The 14,848-nt window shown below is 36.0% G+C and overlaps 1 protein-coding gene across 1 annotated transcript in view; it reads right to left on the bottom strand.

Moving 5' to 3' along the window:
- The window catches only part of PIK3R4 (phosphoinositide-3-kinase regulatory subunit 4), an 83,868-nt gene that overhangs the window by 26,659 nt on the left and 42,361 nt on the right, over positions 1–14,848 (bottom strand). The window contains exons 10-13 of the mRNA XM_021678899.2: positions 8,779–8,980; positions 6,809–6,996; positions 5,377–5,587; positions 2,581–2,746 (exon numbers count right to left, since the gene is read on the bottom strand). Of these exons, the coding sequence (XP_021534574.1) occupies positions 2,581–2,746; positions 5,377–5,587; positions 6,809–6,996; positions 8,779–8,980 (767 nt within the window). The remainder of the gene's footprint in view (positions 1–2,580; positions 2,747–5,376; positions 5,588–6,808; positions 6,997–8,778; positions 8,981–14,848) is intronic.

Genomic DNA, 14,848 nt, shown 5'->3' with positions numbered 1-14,848 from the left:
CCCACTTGGATCTGGCGATAATAATGACCTGCTTCTCTCCTAATCCAGTTCATGAAGGCATATGATGAGGGTAACACATTCTGTTCCCCTCCCCTCTTCCCCACTGTGGAATGAAGCACCCCCAAGCCAAGGCCTACAGCACTCCACAAACAAGACAGCAGGGGTTTCAGAAAAGCGAAGAGAGCAGCTGCATCCGCAGGAAATCCAATCTTCTAATTATCATACAAACTTCCCAAAGACTATACAGTCAGCTGAACTGCCACATTTTCTGGGATACCACTGTCTGAAATGTGACACTGGGATACCATTCTCTAAAATATGACAATGGAATACAGAAGGCATGGCTCAGTAATAAAAATCATTTGGGAATTAACAAATGAGACTTTTTAAAGTTAATCAATGATTCCAGTTGTTTCTTGAGAGGTTTACACATGTCAACTGAACTTCCCCTCCTAATAAAAGGGACAATGAATTCAACTGATGATGATAGTAACAAAGAGCCATTTGAAAAATAATTACAAGAAGAAGTGTTTAAAATACTAATGAAAATGCTAACAGTGGTGGGGAAAAAAATCAAAAGAATGGTTGTAGGCAGGGAGAAGGCAGGGTTTTCTGTGAAGGGATATTAGGGGACATTCTTCTGGTGTGATGGCTACATTCTGTATCTTGAGAGTGGTTTAAGTTGCCACGTTTATGTTACGTACAGAATGGTTCACTTAAAATCTGTGTATTTCACAGCATATGAATTTCATGCCAAACAAAATTATGAACACGTACTGATCTCTAGTTAATGATAAAGAAGCTGAAGTGTTTAGGGGAAGTGTACTAACGTCTGCAACTTATTGTGGAATATATTTTAAGAAGATGAACTGATAGGAGGATGGATAATTACATGACACAGCAAATACAGTAAAATTACAGAATCTGTGTGGCAAGTATATGAATGTTCACTGTGAAAGTCTTTCAACTTTACTTATAGGTTTGGAATTTCATGATAAAGTGTTGACAAAAAATTACTAAATGGAGCCAGGATTCTGTTACTGGTTTTGATTTATGTTCCGACCAATGCAAGCCAAGAAAGAATGAACATGAAAATAATTAAGCATAGAGTAAAAATATAGAGCTCTTTTAAAAAATGAACAGCACAAAACTACCACATTGTTTTGTTCTGTTTTGTTTTTTATTTGCGAGAGACAGAATGAGAGACAGAGAGCATGAGAGGGGAAGGGTCAGAGGGAGAAGCAGACCCCCCGCTGAGCAGGGAGCCCGATGCGGGACTCGATCCCGGGATCATGATCTGAGCCGAAGGCAGTCGCTTAACCAACTGAGCCACCCAGGCGCCCCTACCACATTGTTAAGAGTAAACTTTCAACTTATTTTAGTTATCAAAGATATTTTGTTTGATGATTTTATGGTTAGCTGTCGTCACTGAACTGATAACAAGAAAAGCACCAGAGATTATCCACATCTTTTTTACACATGAAATTCAATTTTGATTTCGAGTAGCTTTCTGTTCAGACCCAGACCAAACTTAGGCACAGAACAAACACGAATATGGTAGGACTAATGAGGATGGGGGAATGGGGAACTGGCAGACAGAAAGACTGCATATCAAGAAGGGACATAACTATAAAAGTGTACAAATCTAAACCACACTCACCAAAATCACATCATGCACAAAGAGTCTTAGGGATTTCAAGTCATAACTAGTCTCCATCTTGACCATAACAGTGGGGTAATGGTATAGTAAGTGTTTTCCTTACATAGCTAGTCATTCCATCATTTGTTACTTTTATCTTGCTCATGCTCCATCTAACCCATTTAGCAAATCTTGTTGGCTCTACCATCAAAATATATCCAGAGTCTGACCATTTCCCACTACCTCCACGTCTGCTTGAATTACCCTAAGAGCCTCTGACAGCTTCAGTATCCTCAATATAAGAACCACAGTAATTCTATTAAAATTTAACTTAGATCATGTCTCCTCTGCTTGGAACCCTCCAAAGGCTCCCGTCTCACTCAGAATAAAAATCAAAGACCTTTACAGTAGCCTACAAGGCCCTATGTAATCTGGCTCCTCTTACTCCTCCCTCTTGCTCACTCTGCTCCAGCCACACAGACGTTTCTGCTGTTCTTCAAAAGATGCCAAACATACTCCTACCTCAGGGCCTTTGAAATCCCTCTTTCCTCTGCCTAGAATGCTCTTCCCCAAGATATACACATGACTCTTTCCTTCACCTGTTTCAGGGCTTTCCTCAAATGGTATCTTTTCTGTGAAGCAGTCTCTAGTTCAATTTATTTAACATTCTATCTACCCTAACCCCTACTCTATTCCGTATCCCTCTTTCCTGCTATATTTTTCTCCGTAACATTTTTTACCATTTAACATACTATATGTTTTACTTATTTATACCGTTTATTGTTTGTCACCTCTCACAAGAAGGAAAGCTCCACAGAACAGGTATTTTTGTCCATTTATCATTGCTATATCCCTGGTTCCTAAAATAGCACCTGTCAGAGTGAGCACTCAATAAACATTTGTTGACTGACTAAATGCATTCTGCTCCCAAGCATTATTACCTGGTAGTGGTGGTCTTCCCTTCCATCTTTTGACTGTTCCAGATTTTCACTGTGCCATCATTTGAACATGTTGCAAAAAGTGAATGTTCATCAGAGACTCTAATTCGATTCACAGCAGATTTGTGTTCATGAAGATGTGCAACTAGTAGCCCTTTGGGACGCCACCCTAAGGAAAAGCAAAGGAGTAGGTCTTAAACTATAGTTTACAAATACAATAATCCTCTCACCTCCAGCTATAGTCACCAACAACGAGCATGAGAACAATCATAAGAACTAAACAAAGAGTACCAATAGCTAGACAATACAGAGTGGTCTAGGGGCGCCTGGGTGGCTCAGTTGGTTAAGCAACTGCCTTCAGCTCAGGTCATGATCCCAGGGTCCTGGGATCGAGCCCCGCATTGGGCTCCCTGCTCGGCTGGAAGCCTGCTTCTCCCTCTCCCACTCCCCCTGCTTGTGTTCCCTCTCATGCTATCTCTCTCTCTGTCAATTAAATAAATAAATACAATCTTAAAAAAAAAAAAAAACACAGCGTGGTCTATTAGACCATGACAGTTACTATTATTTATTAAGACATCCAAGATAGCAATTAAGTGTTGACCAAAGAGCCTTAGAAGGACTGCGCTGGGGCCCTCCTCTAGTGTCTAGTGCACAATAGTCACTTACCACCTAGAAAAACCCTGACTACTTGCTCAACAGCCAGAGATAATGGCTATCCTAAACCTAGAAATTGGGTGCTAGGGAGGCAACCTGGTTCTCAAAGTCTCAAAATCCCAGATCCACCATAATACAATGTGTGACCTTAGGGTACTTATTTAAACTATCTGAGCTTCGATTTCCTCAAATGTAAAATGAGGGAAATATTACTTAACCCAAAGGGTGGATATGGATAAATGAGATGTATAAAGTGTCTAACGTTGTCCCAGGTCCACAGTAAACACCCAAATGTTGATTTCCTCTCTACCTGCAATCATTTATTGTATGGTATCAACATGTTGATTAAATAGTATTATGAATTATAGCCTCAGAATGCCCATGGATTTTCTAGTACTTTCTTTATGACATCTATACACTTGTTTTATTATGTATATTCTTTTTGTGTATGATTAATTTCCTCTAATAAATTATAGATTTGCTGAGGCCAGAGACCATGTCTTATCCATTCTGATTCATTCACAGTACCTAGTATAGGTCTTACACATAACTGTCCTCAATGTTTGATGAGTCAACTTTTATATTAAGTGAAACATTTAATATTAATCAATTTTAAAATAAAAAACAAAAAGCTATGCTAAAGATGGTCCTGTATTGGGATTCGTAAGAGTGTCTAATTAAGTGATAACAATGTCATTTTAGGAAAAAATTATTTCTTTTTACAAGAAAACAAAAATGAAACCAAGACTATTGCCAAACCTGGCAAACCCTAAGATAAAAAAAAAAGTTTCCTCTTGGATTTCTAGCTCACATGTGTGGGAAGAACAGCTGAATGTGATTTTTAAGGAGGATATACTAGATTTGAAGGTGATCAAAAACACTTTGCCATGAGGTCTAGATAATCTACCAGGCTAGACTGAATATTTCCCTCTAGAGAAAATCAATTTCACACAATCATTCAAGTGTGGAAAAAAAAAATCAAACGTCCAACAGTCATTGCACATTTCTTGAACCTCAAAACTTGATACCTTTTTTGTGATTACTGAATAAAGAGTATAGCTCCACTTAAGTATAAAATGCTACTTATAAAGATAGATTCTATTCCAGGATATTATTTGACCTGAGATGCCACTTACCACTTAATAGTACTTTTTAAATCTTTAAATCATTTGTCTCTACCAGCTTTTTCCCCTGGAGTACACAATGGAAGCACATAGGAATTCATGTGTTTTTAAATCTCTACACATAAGCATGCTATGCATTTCTTCTCAGAGTTTAAGTTAAATTTTTATTATTAAAATCTATATACAGAAACTCATTAAAAATGTTTTTAAAATCCACAAATCTAATATCAAAAACTAGCTCCACCACATTTACACTGGGCAAGTCTGTTAACATAGCTGAGCCACATTTTCATCTGAAATATCTTAAGTTTCTTTTAAATCTTCTCAAAATATAGCAGTGTTTCCACAAAATGTTAATGTTGATAATCACTGAATGGTGGAATTATAGATGATTTTTTTCTTTTTAAAAGTACCCATTACTGGGGTGCCTGGGTGGCTCAGTCAATTAAGTGTCTGCCTTCGGCTCAGGTCATGATTCCAGGGTCCTGGGAATAGAGCCCCACATCAGGCTTCCCGCTCAGCAGGGAGCCTGCTTCTCCCTCTCCCTCTGTCCTTCTCCCTGCTCGTTCTCTCTCTTTCTCAAATAAATAAATAAAATCTTTAAAAAATAAAAAAAAAATTAAAAAGTACCCATTATTTTACAAATGTTTTACCGTTTTTTAAAGAAAATAAATAGATATTAAACCCTTCGAATTAAAAGCTGGAGCTTATTCCAAGAAGACTGACATTCTATGAAAAAGTGGCATGACACTAAACAGGCAGGTAAAACTGAGCACTATAAATGGAGAAAATGGACCACAGACAGGCTGAAACACTAAGCAGCCTAAACAAGACCTGCAAGTTGCCCCCACAGCCAAGAAGATCCAAACTCCACAAATAATGACTTAAAATTTCTCACTTAATGCTTCTTCCTCTGGGCTTCCAAGTGACAGTTTTGTTCTTACTTCCTTAATTATCCTGCATTAGATTGTAGGCTTCAGCACCCAGGCTAGAATACAACTACCTAGCAGTGGGATTTTACCAGGTGGTGGTGGTTTACTCTCCCATTCCGCATTTTCCATCATCTGCTTAGCTATCCTCTCAGCATTACACTGCTCCCGCTTCTGCTGGATGAGCTGCTGAAGTTCCGTTTTACAAGTTGTGATCCGAATCTGGTAGGTAGACGGTAAAATTGTACTACTTAAAACCTGTATTGTTGGTTTTCTATTTTGGACATTTGTCACTTCTGGAAGCTGGAAAACAGAATTATAACTATTTATGTCATAAGCAAAGTATACTCAATGATAAAACTGTACCCATGTCCTTTCTGTCTATTCATTATATCTGCTTTTTTCCTTATTAATGTACCAATTTTTAAATCCATTTAAATACAATGACATTTTTTCAGTGAAAACCTCACTGAAATAAAGACTAACCACAGGGACGCCTGGGTGGCTCAGTCAGTTAAGCGTCTGCCTTCGGCTCAGGTCATGATCCCAGGGTCCTGGGATCGAATCCCACATTGGGCTCCCTGCTCAGCAGGGAGTCTGCTTCTCCCTCTCCCTCTGCCGCTCCTCCTGCTTGTTCCCTCTCTCTCTCTCTCTCTCAAATAAATAAATAAAATCTTAAAAAAAAAAAAGACTAACCACAAAAATTACATTTCCAAGCCTCTACATTATTTAAAAAAAAAAAACAACTATCAGTACAGTAATAACATTAAACAAAAATCCTCATTAATTTAAGTGAAAAGAAATAGAATTCTATCAGTTGGTTCAGTTAATATTTTTCATTTAAAATATGATTGGCTTAGGGAAGAGTTACCTTAAATTACAAATTTATTTCAAATGTATAAAAATCATCATTACATTTCTCACACATGGCAAACTACAGACTTTTCTTCCAGGAGTATTTTTGCTATTTTACAGGTATACCATATTAGAGGAAGAATAAAAGCAGATTTAAAAGGTTCACTCTACCCTAATTATAATCACAGTTCATAATGATGTCTTCAACCCACAATTTTAGATCACTTTATTGGTGAGTACTCTAACACAAGACCTTTTTTGATGCTTTCAATAATCAGACTTCCCCTTGGCTATAAAATTAAAGATAAACCTGTTTTTAGAAAGAAACATGTCCTTAACAATAGAGAACAAACTGAGGGTTACTGGAGGGGAGGTGGACAGGGGATGGGCTAAATGGGTGATGAGCATTAAGAAGGGCACTGGTGTTAAGCACTGGGGGTTATATGTAAGGGATGAATCACTAAATTCTAGTCCTGAAAACAAAATTACACTATATGCTAACTAAGTAGAATTTAAATAAAAATTTGAAGGAAAAAAAGAAACACATCCTCCCAAAAGGACAACTCACTATATTGATTTTTCCGGTATAGTACACAGCCTTTAAACAACCCAAAACAGTAGAATGGGATTGAAAAGACAAAAGGAGGATTATTGCCAAGGTGATAGTACCTGTGGAGAAGTTGACAAAGGGACAGAAATGCCAGCAGAGGACTCAGAACGAGGTGGTTTCCCGGTCTGAATCACCTCCTGGTCACTCCCTTTAGGTAGGGCCTGTGGGATGTTCGGTGGTTCCAGTGACCCAAACATGCTTTTCCATTCTTCATTTACATTTGAGTCTTGTTTTACGTGTTTTCTAGCTATGAAAACAGATTCAGAAGAGTCAGTCTAAACAAAACCTCTAAAACCAATACACACTTTTATTTATTTTTTTGGTGGGGGAAGGACAGCAATGGACTTCACATCCTATTTGTTCTTTATGATCTCTTATTTATATTTACACATCAACTCATTAACTCTTACTTTATCTCTGGGACAGATGGAACAGATGCACTTTCAATGGTATTAATAATTAGGCCTAATTGCTTCATAGTTTCCCAAGGCTAGCTCAATTTCAAATAACCACTTTATCTCAAGAACCAACAATAAAAACAACTTTTTCAAATGTCACTGGCCACACTGCTAAATATGACCTATTTCTAGTATCAGTTACTTAGGAAACAAACAAAATGTAAAAATCAACTGCTATACACTTACTTCTTGACTGTAAAGAGAAACCCTTTTTAAAAAATCTTTCTCCAATTACAAAAAGTACATTAAATAACGCAAAATTCTAGCATTACCAAAATATAATATGAATTGCCCCCATAACTTTGTAAACCTCACAGGCTATATAGTTTAATGATACACCATATCATTTTGCAAAAATAAAATAGTACAAAGTGTTTCACAACCTGTTTTTCTCTTAACTAAATACAATGAATGTTTAACTATCCCCCTATTAATGGACACTTCAATTATTTCTCCTTTATTCTTTATATATATTTCTTCACATGCCTGTCAGTATTTCTTGGGAGAAATTTCCAGAATTGCAAATGGTGACTCAAAGAGTAAGGACACTGCTTTCTAAAAAGAGTTATGTTCAATTTATAATCTATCAACAGTGTATGAAAATGCCTATTTCCCTATACCCTTACTAACAATAGGTATTATCAATCAGCCTTTGCTAATCACATGGCAGAAAAGGGCATCTTATTGTTTTGCATTTACTTACCTTTTCAAACATACATTTCTATTCTATCACTTGTAAGTTCAAATCCTTCAATATTTTTCTTTTGGGGTGCTTCTGTTTTTCTTATAATCTGTATCAGTGTTTTACTTATTATCGATGTAAACCACAGATAATTAAGTTCCAAATACTTTATCCCAAGTTTGGCAGTTAGAGGTTTATTTTAAATATAATTCAGCTGCCCTTAAAATCTGATACTAGAATAGAATGGTTTTTAAAGGCATGTACTTGGAAGTAAGTACATCTCAGAAAGGATTAAAGGAAGAACACACAAGATCTTAAAAACCTCATACAGTCAATGTCAATCAACATCCTTGTCACAATAGCTGACAGTTCTAAATCGTGAGATTTCAAATAATTAAGTCTTCTCTGGTGTCTACTCTCTTGTATTTCATTGTTAATAACAAGACTGTTCTTTTCAATTCACTGGGCATTACCTACTAAAACAAACTAGATAACTATCTCATTTTAACATATACTATTGACCCTGGGTTGGTGTTTAAAGGATTAAAAAATAGGATTTCATCTTCAATATATATCTCCATAAAGGCAACATGATTTCATTGTAAGAGCAGAGCTTTGGAGTCAAGCTTTGGTTTCAATCCAGAATTAGGCACACAGAGCCATGATTTTGACAGGTTATACAACCATTTAACTGTTAATTCAATTCTCCACTTCCCCCCCCGCCGCAAATTTTCCTGCTACATAATGGAGCCACCCACAGTACTTGAATGTTCTATATTTGGGAAATGTGATTTTATTTTACTACTAATTAGCTATAACTAGCCTTATGAAGTAAATAATAACAAGCTAAACACAAACACACACACACACACACAGTAAATATACTAACCTCGCTTATCATCAGGTTCCTGTTTGGTTTTAACAAGATCAACTTGTCTCCCAGTTATGCCTAATGCTGCTAAGTCAATTACACCTTTCTGACTACTATCATGGAGATGGCTCTGGTCTACTATATTGGCCTTTGCTTTGTTAGATTTCATCATGAAGTCTTTCAGTGCCAAGAGTTTGTCTTCCTCTTCCTCTGTCATTCCCTAAAACCAAATAAAACCATACGTTCTAGGTTATTTTCAAAAGCAATAATAGGCCTTAGAATGACTAACAACTGAATGGTCAAGCCATTACTGTGAAATCTTAAGAGTTAGAATGCTAACATAAAACAAGCAATAAGACAAGAGAAAAAGAAAGTATCAATACAGAACAACTTCTCACTATTCTGATCTCCCAGAACACCCTGTTATTGTGGCATTTTCTATTTTGTATCATAATTTATATCTTAACTTTCTTTCTAAATGGGAGCATTCAGTATAATTCATCTTTGAAATCTAGAACTTAATACAGTGCCTGTTATCTAGTATATCTTTAATATGTAACTCTGAATAAACAAACATTTACTATCTAAACAAAAATTCTGGAAACACAATATCAAGTAAAAGAAAGTATACCTACTTCAACCTTGCTCCTAGATGTGTTGAGAATATTAAATGAGACACTGTGAAGGCACTCTATGATACATAAAACATTCTACACACTTCAGAAATTGATACATGCTGGCTAAACTGCAAATGCAAGGAACACACACTACAATAACAGTATAATTAAGGTCAGACTGCCTAAGTACAGTCAAACTCTATTACTCTATGTGTAACCTTGGACAAGTTACCCAATTTCCCTAAATCTCTACTGATTTATCTAGAAAATGAGGATAATTATTAGCACCAGTCCTATAAGGCTATTTTGAAATTTTATTTTATTCTTTTGGCTATTTTGAAATTTTAGTAAATTTTTCTACCTAAGACACTTAGAACACTTGAAACTGACAGCCAATAAATACTAAATAATTAAAATAATCCCATGTGAGGGCGCCTGGGTGGCTCAGTTGGTTAAGCGACTGCCTTCGGCTCAGGTCATGATCCTGGAGTCCTGGGATCGAGTCCCGCATCGGGCTCCCTGCTCGGCAGGGAGCCTGCTTCTCCCTCTGACCCTCCCCCCTCTCATGTGCTCTCTCTCTCTCATTCTCTCTGTTTCAAATAAATAAATAAAAATTAAAAAAAAAATTATAAAATAATCCCATGTGAAACAAATATTCTAGTAAAAGGAATAGTTCTGCATTTTTTTCCTTAACTTTCAAACCATCCACAGAATTCTCTAGAATGATTTTATTATGCCAATGGAAAGAAAATAAATAAAATAGCAATTCCCAAGGCCTTAATCCAGATTCTACTGGAGTTTAAAATAATATTCACAACCCACAGTCATAATAGGACACAAACCCCAGAAAGTTAGAAAGCTAGGAAACAATAAAATTGTATTAAAGTACAATAATCATAGAAAGATCCTTGACGAATTTTTTCCAATACTGGCCTGAAATTCATTTATTTTTACTTATCCTCCTAAAAATTGCTAATGTAGACAATTTCACAGCTGTAGTAAGAGTTCTATTCTTTTTGTTACACAACATTTTAGTTCGTAAGAGAGAGGTCTCTATTTTAGTCCACACAAGGAGGGTCATCCTAAGAACCATAAAAAGGACTGAAGTATAAATATATGCCGTAACATGGAGCAACCTTGAAAATAGTTTGCTAAGTGAAAGAAACCAGACACAAAAATGCCACATATTGTACAGTTCCATTTATAGGAAATATCCAAAATAGCTAAATTCCTAGAAACAGAAAGTAGATTTAGTGATTGCCAGGGGCTGGAGGGAGCACTAAATGGGGAATAACTGCTAATGGGCATGGGGTTTCTTTCCAAGATGATGAAAATGTAAATTATTTTGTATGTGAATTATCTCAATAAAAAATGGTAGAAGTGCACCATGGGGGGGATTCTGTATTAACAGCAATACAATCATACTGACTTTCCAGACTCCCATATGACACATACCTAAATCAGAAATTGCAAACTAAAATTAGTAGGAGCAATCATCCTTAAACAGGAAGGATTTAGGTGAACTGTTAAGAATTAGAGGAGTAATTTCAAGACAAGATTATAAGTCAGGATTTTTCCTTTAGTATTTGGTATATATACCTAAAGGATACTGCAAGAAAGGAAAATTGAAGAACAAATCATTTATGAACCTAAATGCAAAAATACAGTATCAGCAAACAAAATTCAGACTATATAAAAATTTTATAGAATATTTATATTACTCCACATTACTTATATGTTTACATTTATTAAAGTATTTTTATAATAAAAGTCTATTTAACACATTAAAAATAGAAAATTGGAACAGACCAACTACTAGAAATAAAACTGAATCAGTAATCAAAACACTCACAACAAACAAAAGCCCAGGACCAGATGGCTTCACAGGTGAATTCTACCAAACATTAAGTAAGAGTTAGTACCTATTCTTCTCAAACTATTCCAAAACCTAGAAGAGGAAGGGAAATGTCCAAATTCATTCTATGGGGATGATACCAAAACCAGACAAAGATACCACAAAAAAAGATAACCACAGACCAAAATTTCTGATGAACATACGTATAAAAATCCTCAACAAAATATTATCAAACTGAATTCAACAATACATTTTTAAAAAAAATCATTCACCATGATCAAATGAGATTTATTCCGAAGGATGCAATGGTGGTTCAATATTTGCAAATCAATATAATACATTAAGAAAATGAAGGATAAAAATATGATCATCTCAATAGATGCAGAAAAAGCATTTGATAAAATACAACATCCACTCATGATAAAAACTATCAACAAAATATTTTAGCTGGAACATACCTCAACATAATAAAGGCCTCATATGAAAAACACAGAGCTAAACATCACATTCAATAGTGAAAAACTGAAAGCTTTTCTGCTAGGATCAGGTAAAAGACAAGGATGTCCACTCACACCACCTTTATTCAACACAGTAATGGAGGTCTGAGCTACAGCAATTGGACATGAAAAAGAAATAAAAGGCATCTGAACTGGTAAGGAATTAAGAAAACTGTTACTATTTGAAGGTAACATGTTACTATACAGAGAAAGCCCTAAAGACTCCACCAAAACACTATCAGTACTGATAAATGAACTCAGTAAGTTGCAGGATACAAAATTAATACACAGAAATAAGTTGCATTTCTATACACTAATAACAGAGCAGCAGAAAAAAAAATTAAGAAAACAATTCCATTTAAAATTGGACCAAAAGGCCTGAAATGTAAATGGGTTAAATGTCCCAATCAGAAGACACAAGAGTATCAGATTGGATAAAAAAGCAAGACCCATCGATATACTCTCTGCAAGAGACTCATTTTAGACCCAAAGACACCTCCAGATTGAAAATGAGGGGATGGAAAACCATTTATCATGCTAACAGACATCAAAAGAAAGCTGGGGTGGCAATCCTTATATGAGACAGATTAGATTTTAAACCAAAGACTGTAATAAGAGATGAGGAAGGACACTATACCATAATTAAAGGGTCTATCCAACAAGAAGATCTAACAATTTTAAGTATTTATGCCCCTAATATGGGAGCAGCCAATTATATAAGCCAATTAATAACAAAATCAAAGAAACACATCAACAGCAACACCATAATAGTAGGGGACTTTAACACCCCCCTCACTGAAATGGACAGATCATCTAAGCAAAAGATCAACAAGGAAATAAGGGCTGTAAATGACACACTGGAACAGATGGACTTCACAGATATATTCAAAACATTCCTTCCCAAAGCAACAAAATACACATTCTTCTCAAGTGCACATGGAAAATTCTCCAGATGAGATCACATACTGGGTCACAAATCAGGTCTCAACCAGTACCAAAAGATGGGATCATTCCCTGCATATTTTCAGACCACAATGCTTTGAAACTAGAACTCAATCACAAGAGGAAAGATGGAAAGAACTCAAATATATGAAGGCTAAAGAGCATCCTACTAAAGAATGAATGGGTCAACCAGGAAATTAAAGAAGAATTAAAAAATTATATGGAAACAAATGAAAATGAAAGCACAACTGTTCAAAATCTTTGGGATGCAGCAAAGGCGGTCCTAAGAGGAAAGTATATAGCAATACAAGCTTTTCTCAAGAAACAAGAAAGGTCTCAAATACACAACCTAACCTTACACCTAAAGGAGCTGGAGAAAGAACAGCAAATAAAGCCTAAATCCAGCAGGAGAAAAGAAATAATAAAGATTAGAGCAGAAATTAATGAAACAGAAACCAAAAGAACAGTAGAACAAATCAACAAAACTAGGAGCTTATCCTTTGAAAGAATAAATAAGATTGAAAAACCCCTGGCCAGACTTATCAAAAAGAAAAGAGAAAGGACTCAAATAAATAAACTCATAAATGAAAAAGGAGAGATCACAACCAACACCAAAGAAATACAAACATTTATAAGAACATATTATGAGCAACTATATGTCAGCAAATCACACAATCCAGAAGAAATGGATGTATTCCTAGAGACGTATAAACTACCAAAACTGAACCAGGAAGAAATAGAAAACCTGAACAGACCCATAACCAGCAAGAAAATTGAAGCAGTAATCAAAAATCTCCCCAACAAACAAGAGCCCAGGGCCAGATGGCTTCCCAGGGGAATTCTACCAAACATTTAAAGAATTAATACCTATTCTTCTGAAACTGTTCCAAAAAATAGAAATGGAAGGAAAACTTCCAAACTCATTTTATGAGGCCAGCATTACCTTGATCCCAAAACTGGACAAAAAGACCCCACCAAAAAGGAGAATTACAGACCAATATCCCTGATGAACATGGATGCAAAAATTCTCACCAAAATACTAGCCAATAGTACGTTAAAAGGATTATTCACCACAACCAAGTGGGATTTATTCCTGAGCGGCAATCCACAAATCAATGTGATACATTACATTAGTAAAAGAAAGAACAAGAACCATATTGTACTCTCAATAGATGCAGAAAAACATTTGACAAAGCACAGCATCCTTTCTTGAATAAAACTCTTCAGAGTGTAGGGAGAGAGGGTACATACCTCAATATCATAAAAGCCATCTATGAAAAACCCACAGCAAATATCATTCTCAATGGGGAAAAACTGAGAGCTTTTTCCCTAAGGTCAGGAACACGGCAGGGATGTCCACTATCACCACTGCTATTCAACACAGTACTAGAAGTCCTAGCCTCAGCAATCAGACAACAAAAAGAAATAAAAGGCATCCAAATCAGCAAAGAAGAAGTCAAACTCTCACTCCTTGCAGATGATATGATACTTTATGTGGAAAACCCAAAAGACTCCACCCCAAAACTGCTAGAACTCATACAGGAATTCAGTCAAGTGGCAGAATATAAAATCAATGCACAGAAATCAGTTGCATTTCTATACAACAACAACGAGACAGAAGAAAGAGAAATTAAGGAGTTGATCCCACTTACAGTTGTACCCAAAACCATTAAGATACCTAGGAATAAATCTAACCAAAGAGGCAAAGAATCTGTACTCAGAAAACTATAGAACACTCATGAAAGAAATTGAGGAAGACACAAAGAAATGGAAAAACGTTCCATGCTCATGGATTGGAAAAACAAATATTGTGAAAATGTCTATGCTACCTACAGCAATTTGTATGGAACTAGAAAAGACCCCAAATAGCCAGAGGAAATGTTGAAAAAGAAAAGCAAAGCTGGTGGCATCACAATTCTGGACTTCCAGCCCTATTACAAAGCTGTCATCATCAAGACAGTATGGTACTGGCACAAAAACAGACACATAGATCAATGAAACAGAATAGAGAACTCAGAAATGGACCCTCAACTCTATGGTCAACTAATCTTCAACAAGGCAGGAAAGAATGGCCAATGGGAAAAAGATAGTCTCTTCAACAAATGGTGTTGGGAAAATTGGACAGCCACAGGCAGAAGAATGAAACTGGACCATTTTCTTACACCACACACAAAAAT

This window comes from Neomonachus schauinslandi, chromosome 1 (genome assembly GCF_002201575.2).
Source record: "Neomonachus schauinslandi chromosome 1, ASM220157v2, whole genome shotgun sequence".
NCBI classification, from domain to species: Eukaryota; Metazoa; Chordata; class Mammalia; order Carnivora; family Phocidae; genus Neomonachus; species Neomonachus schauinslandi.
This window is presented reverse-complemented; position numbering and strand designations above follow the sequence as displayed.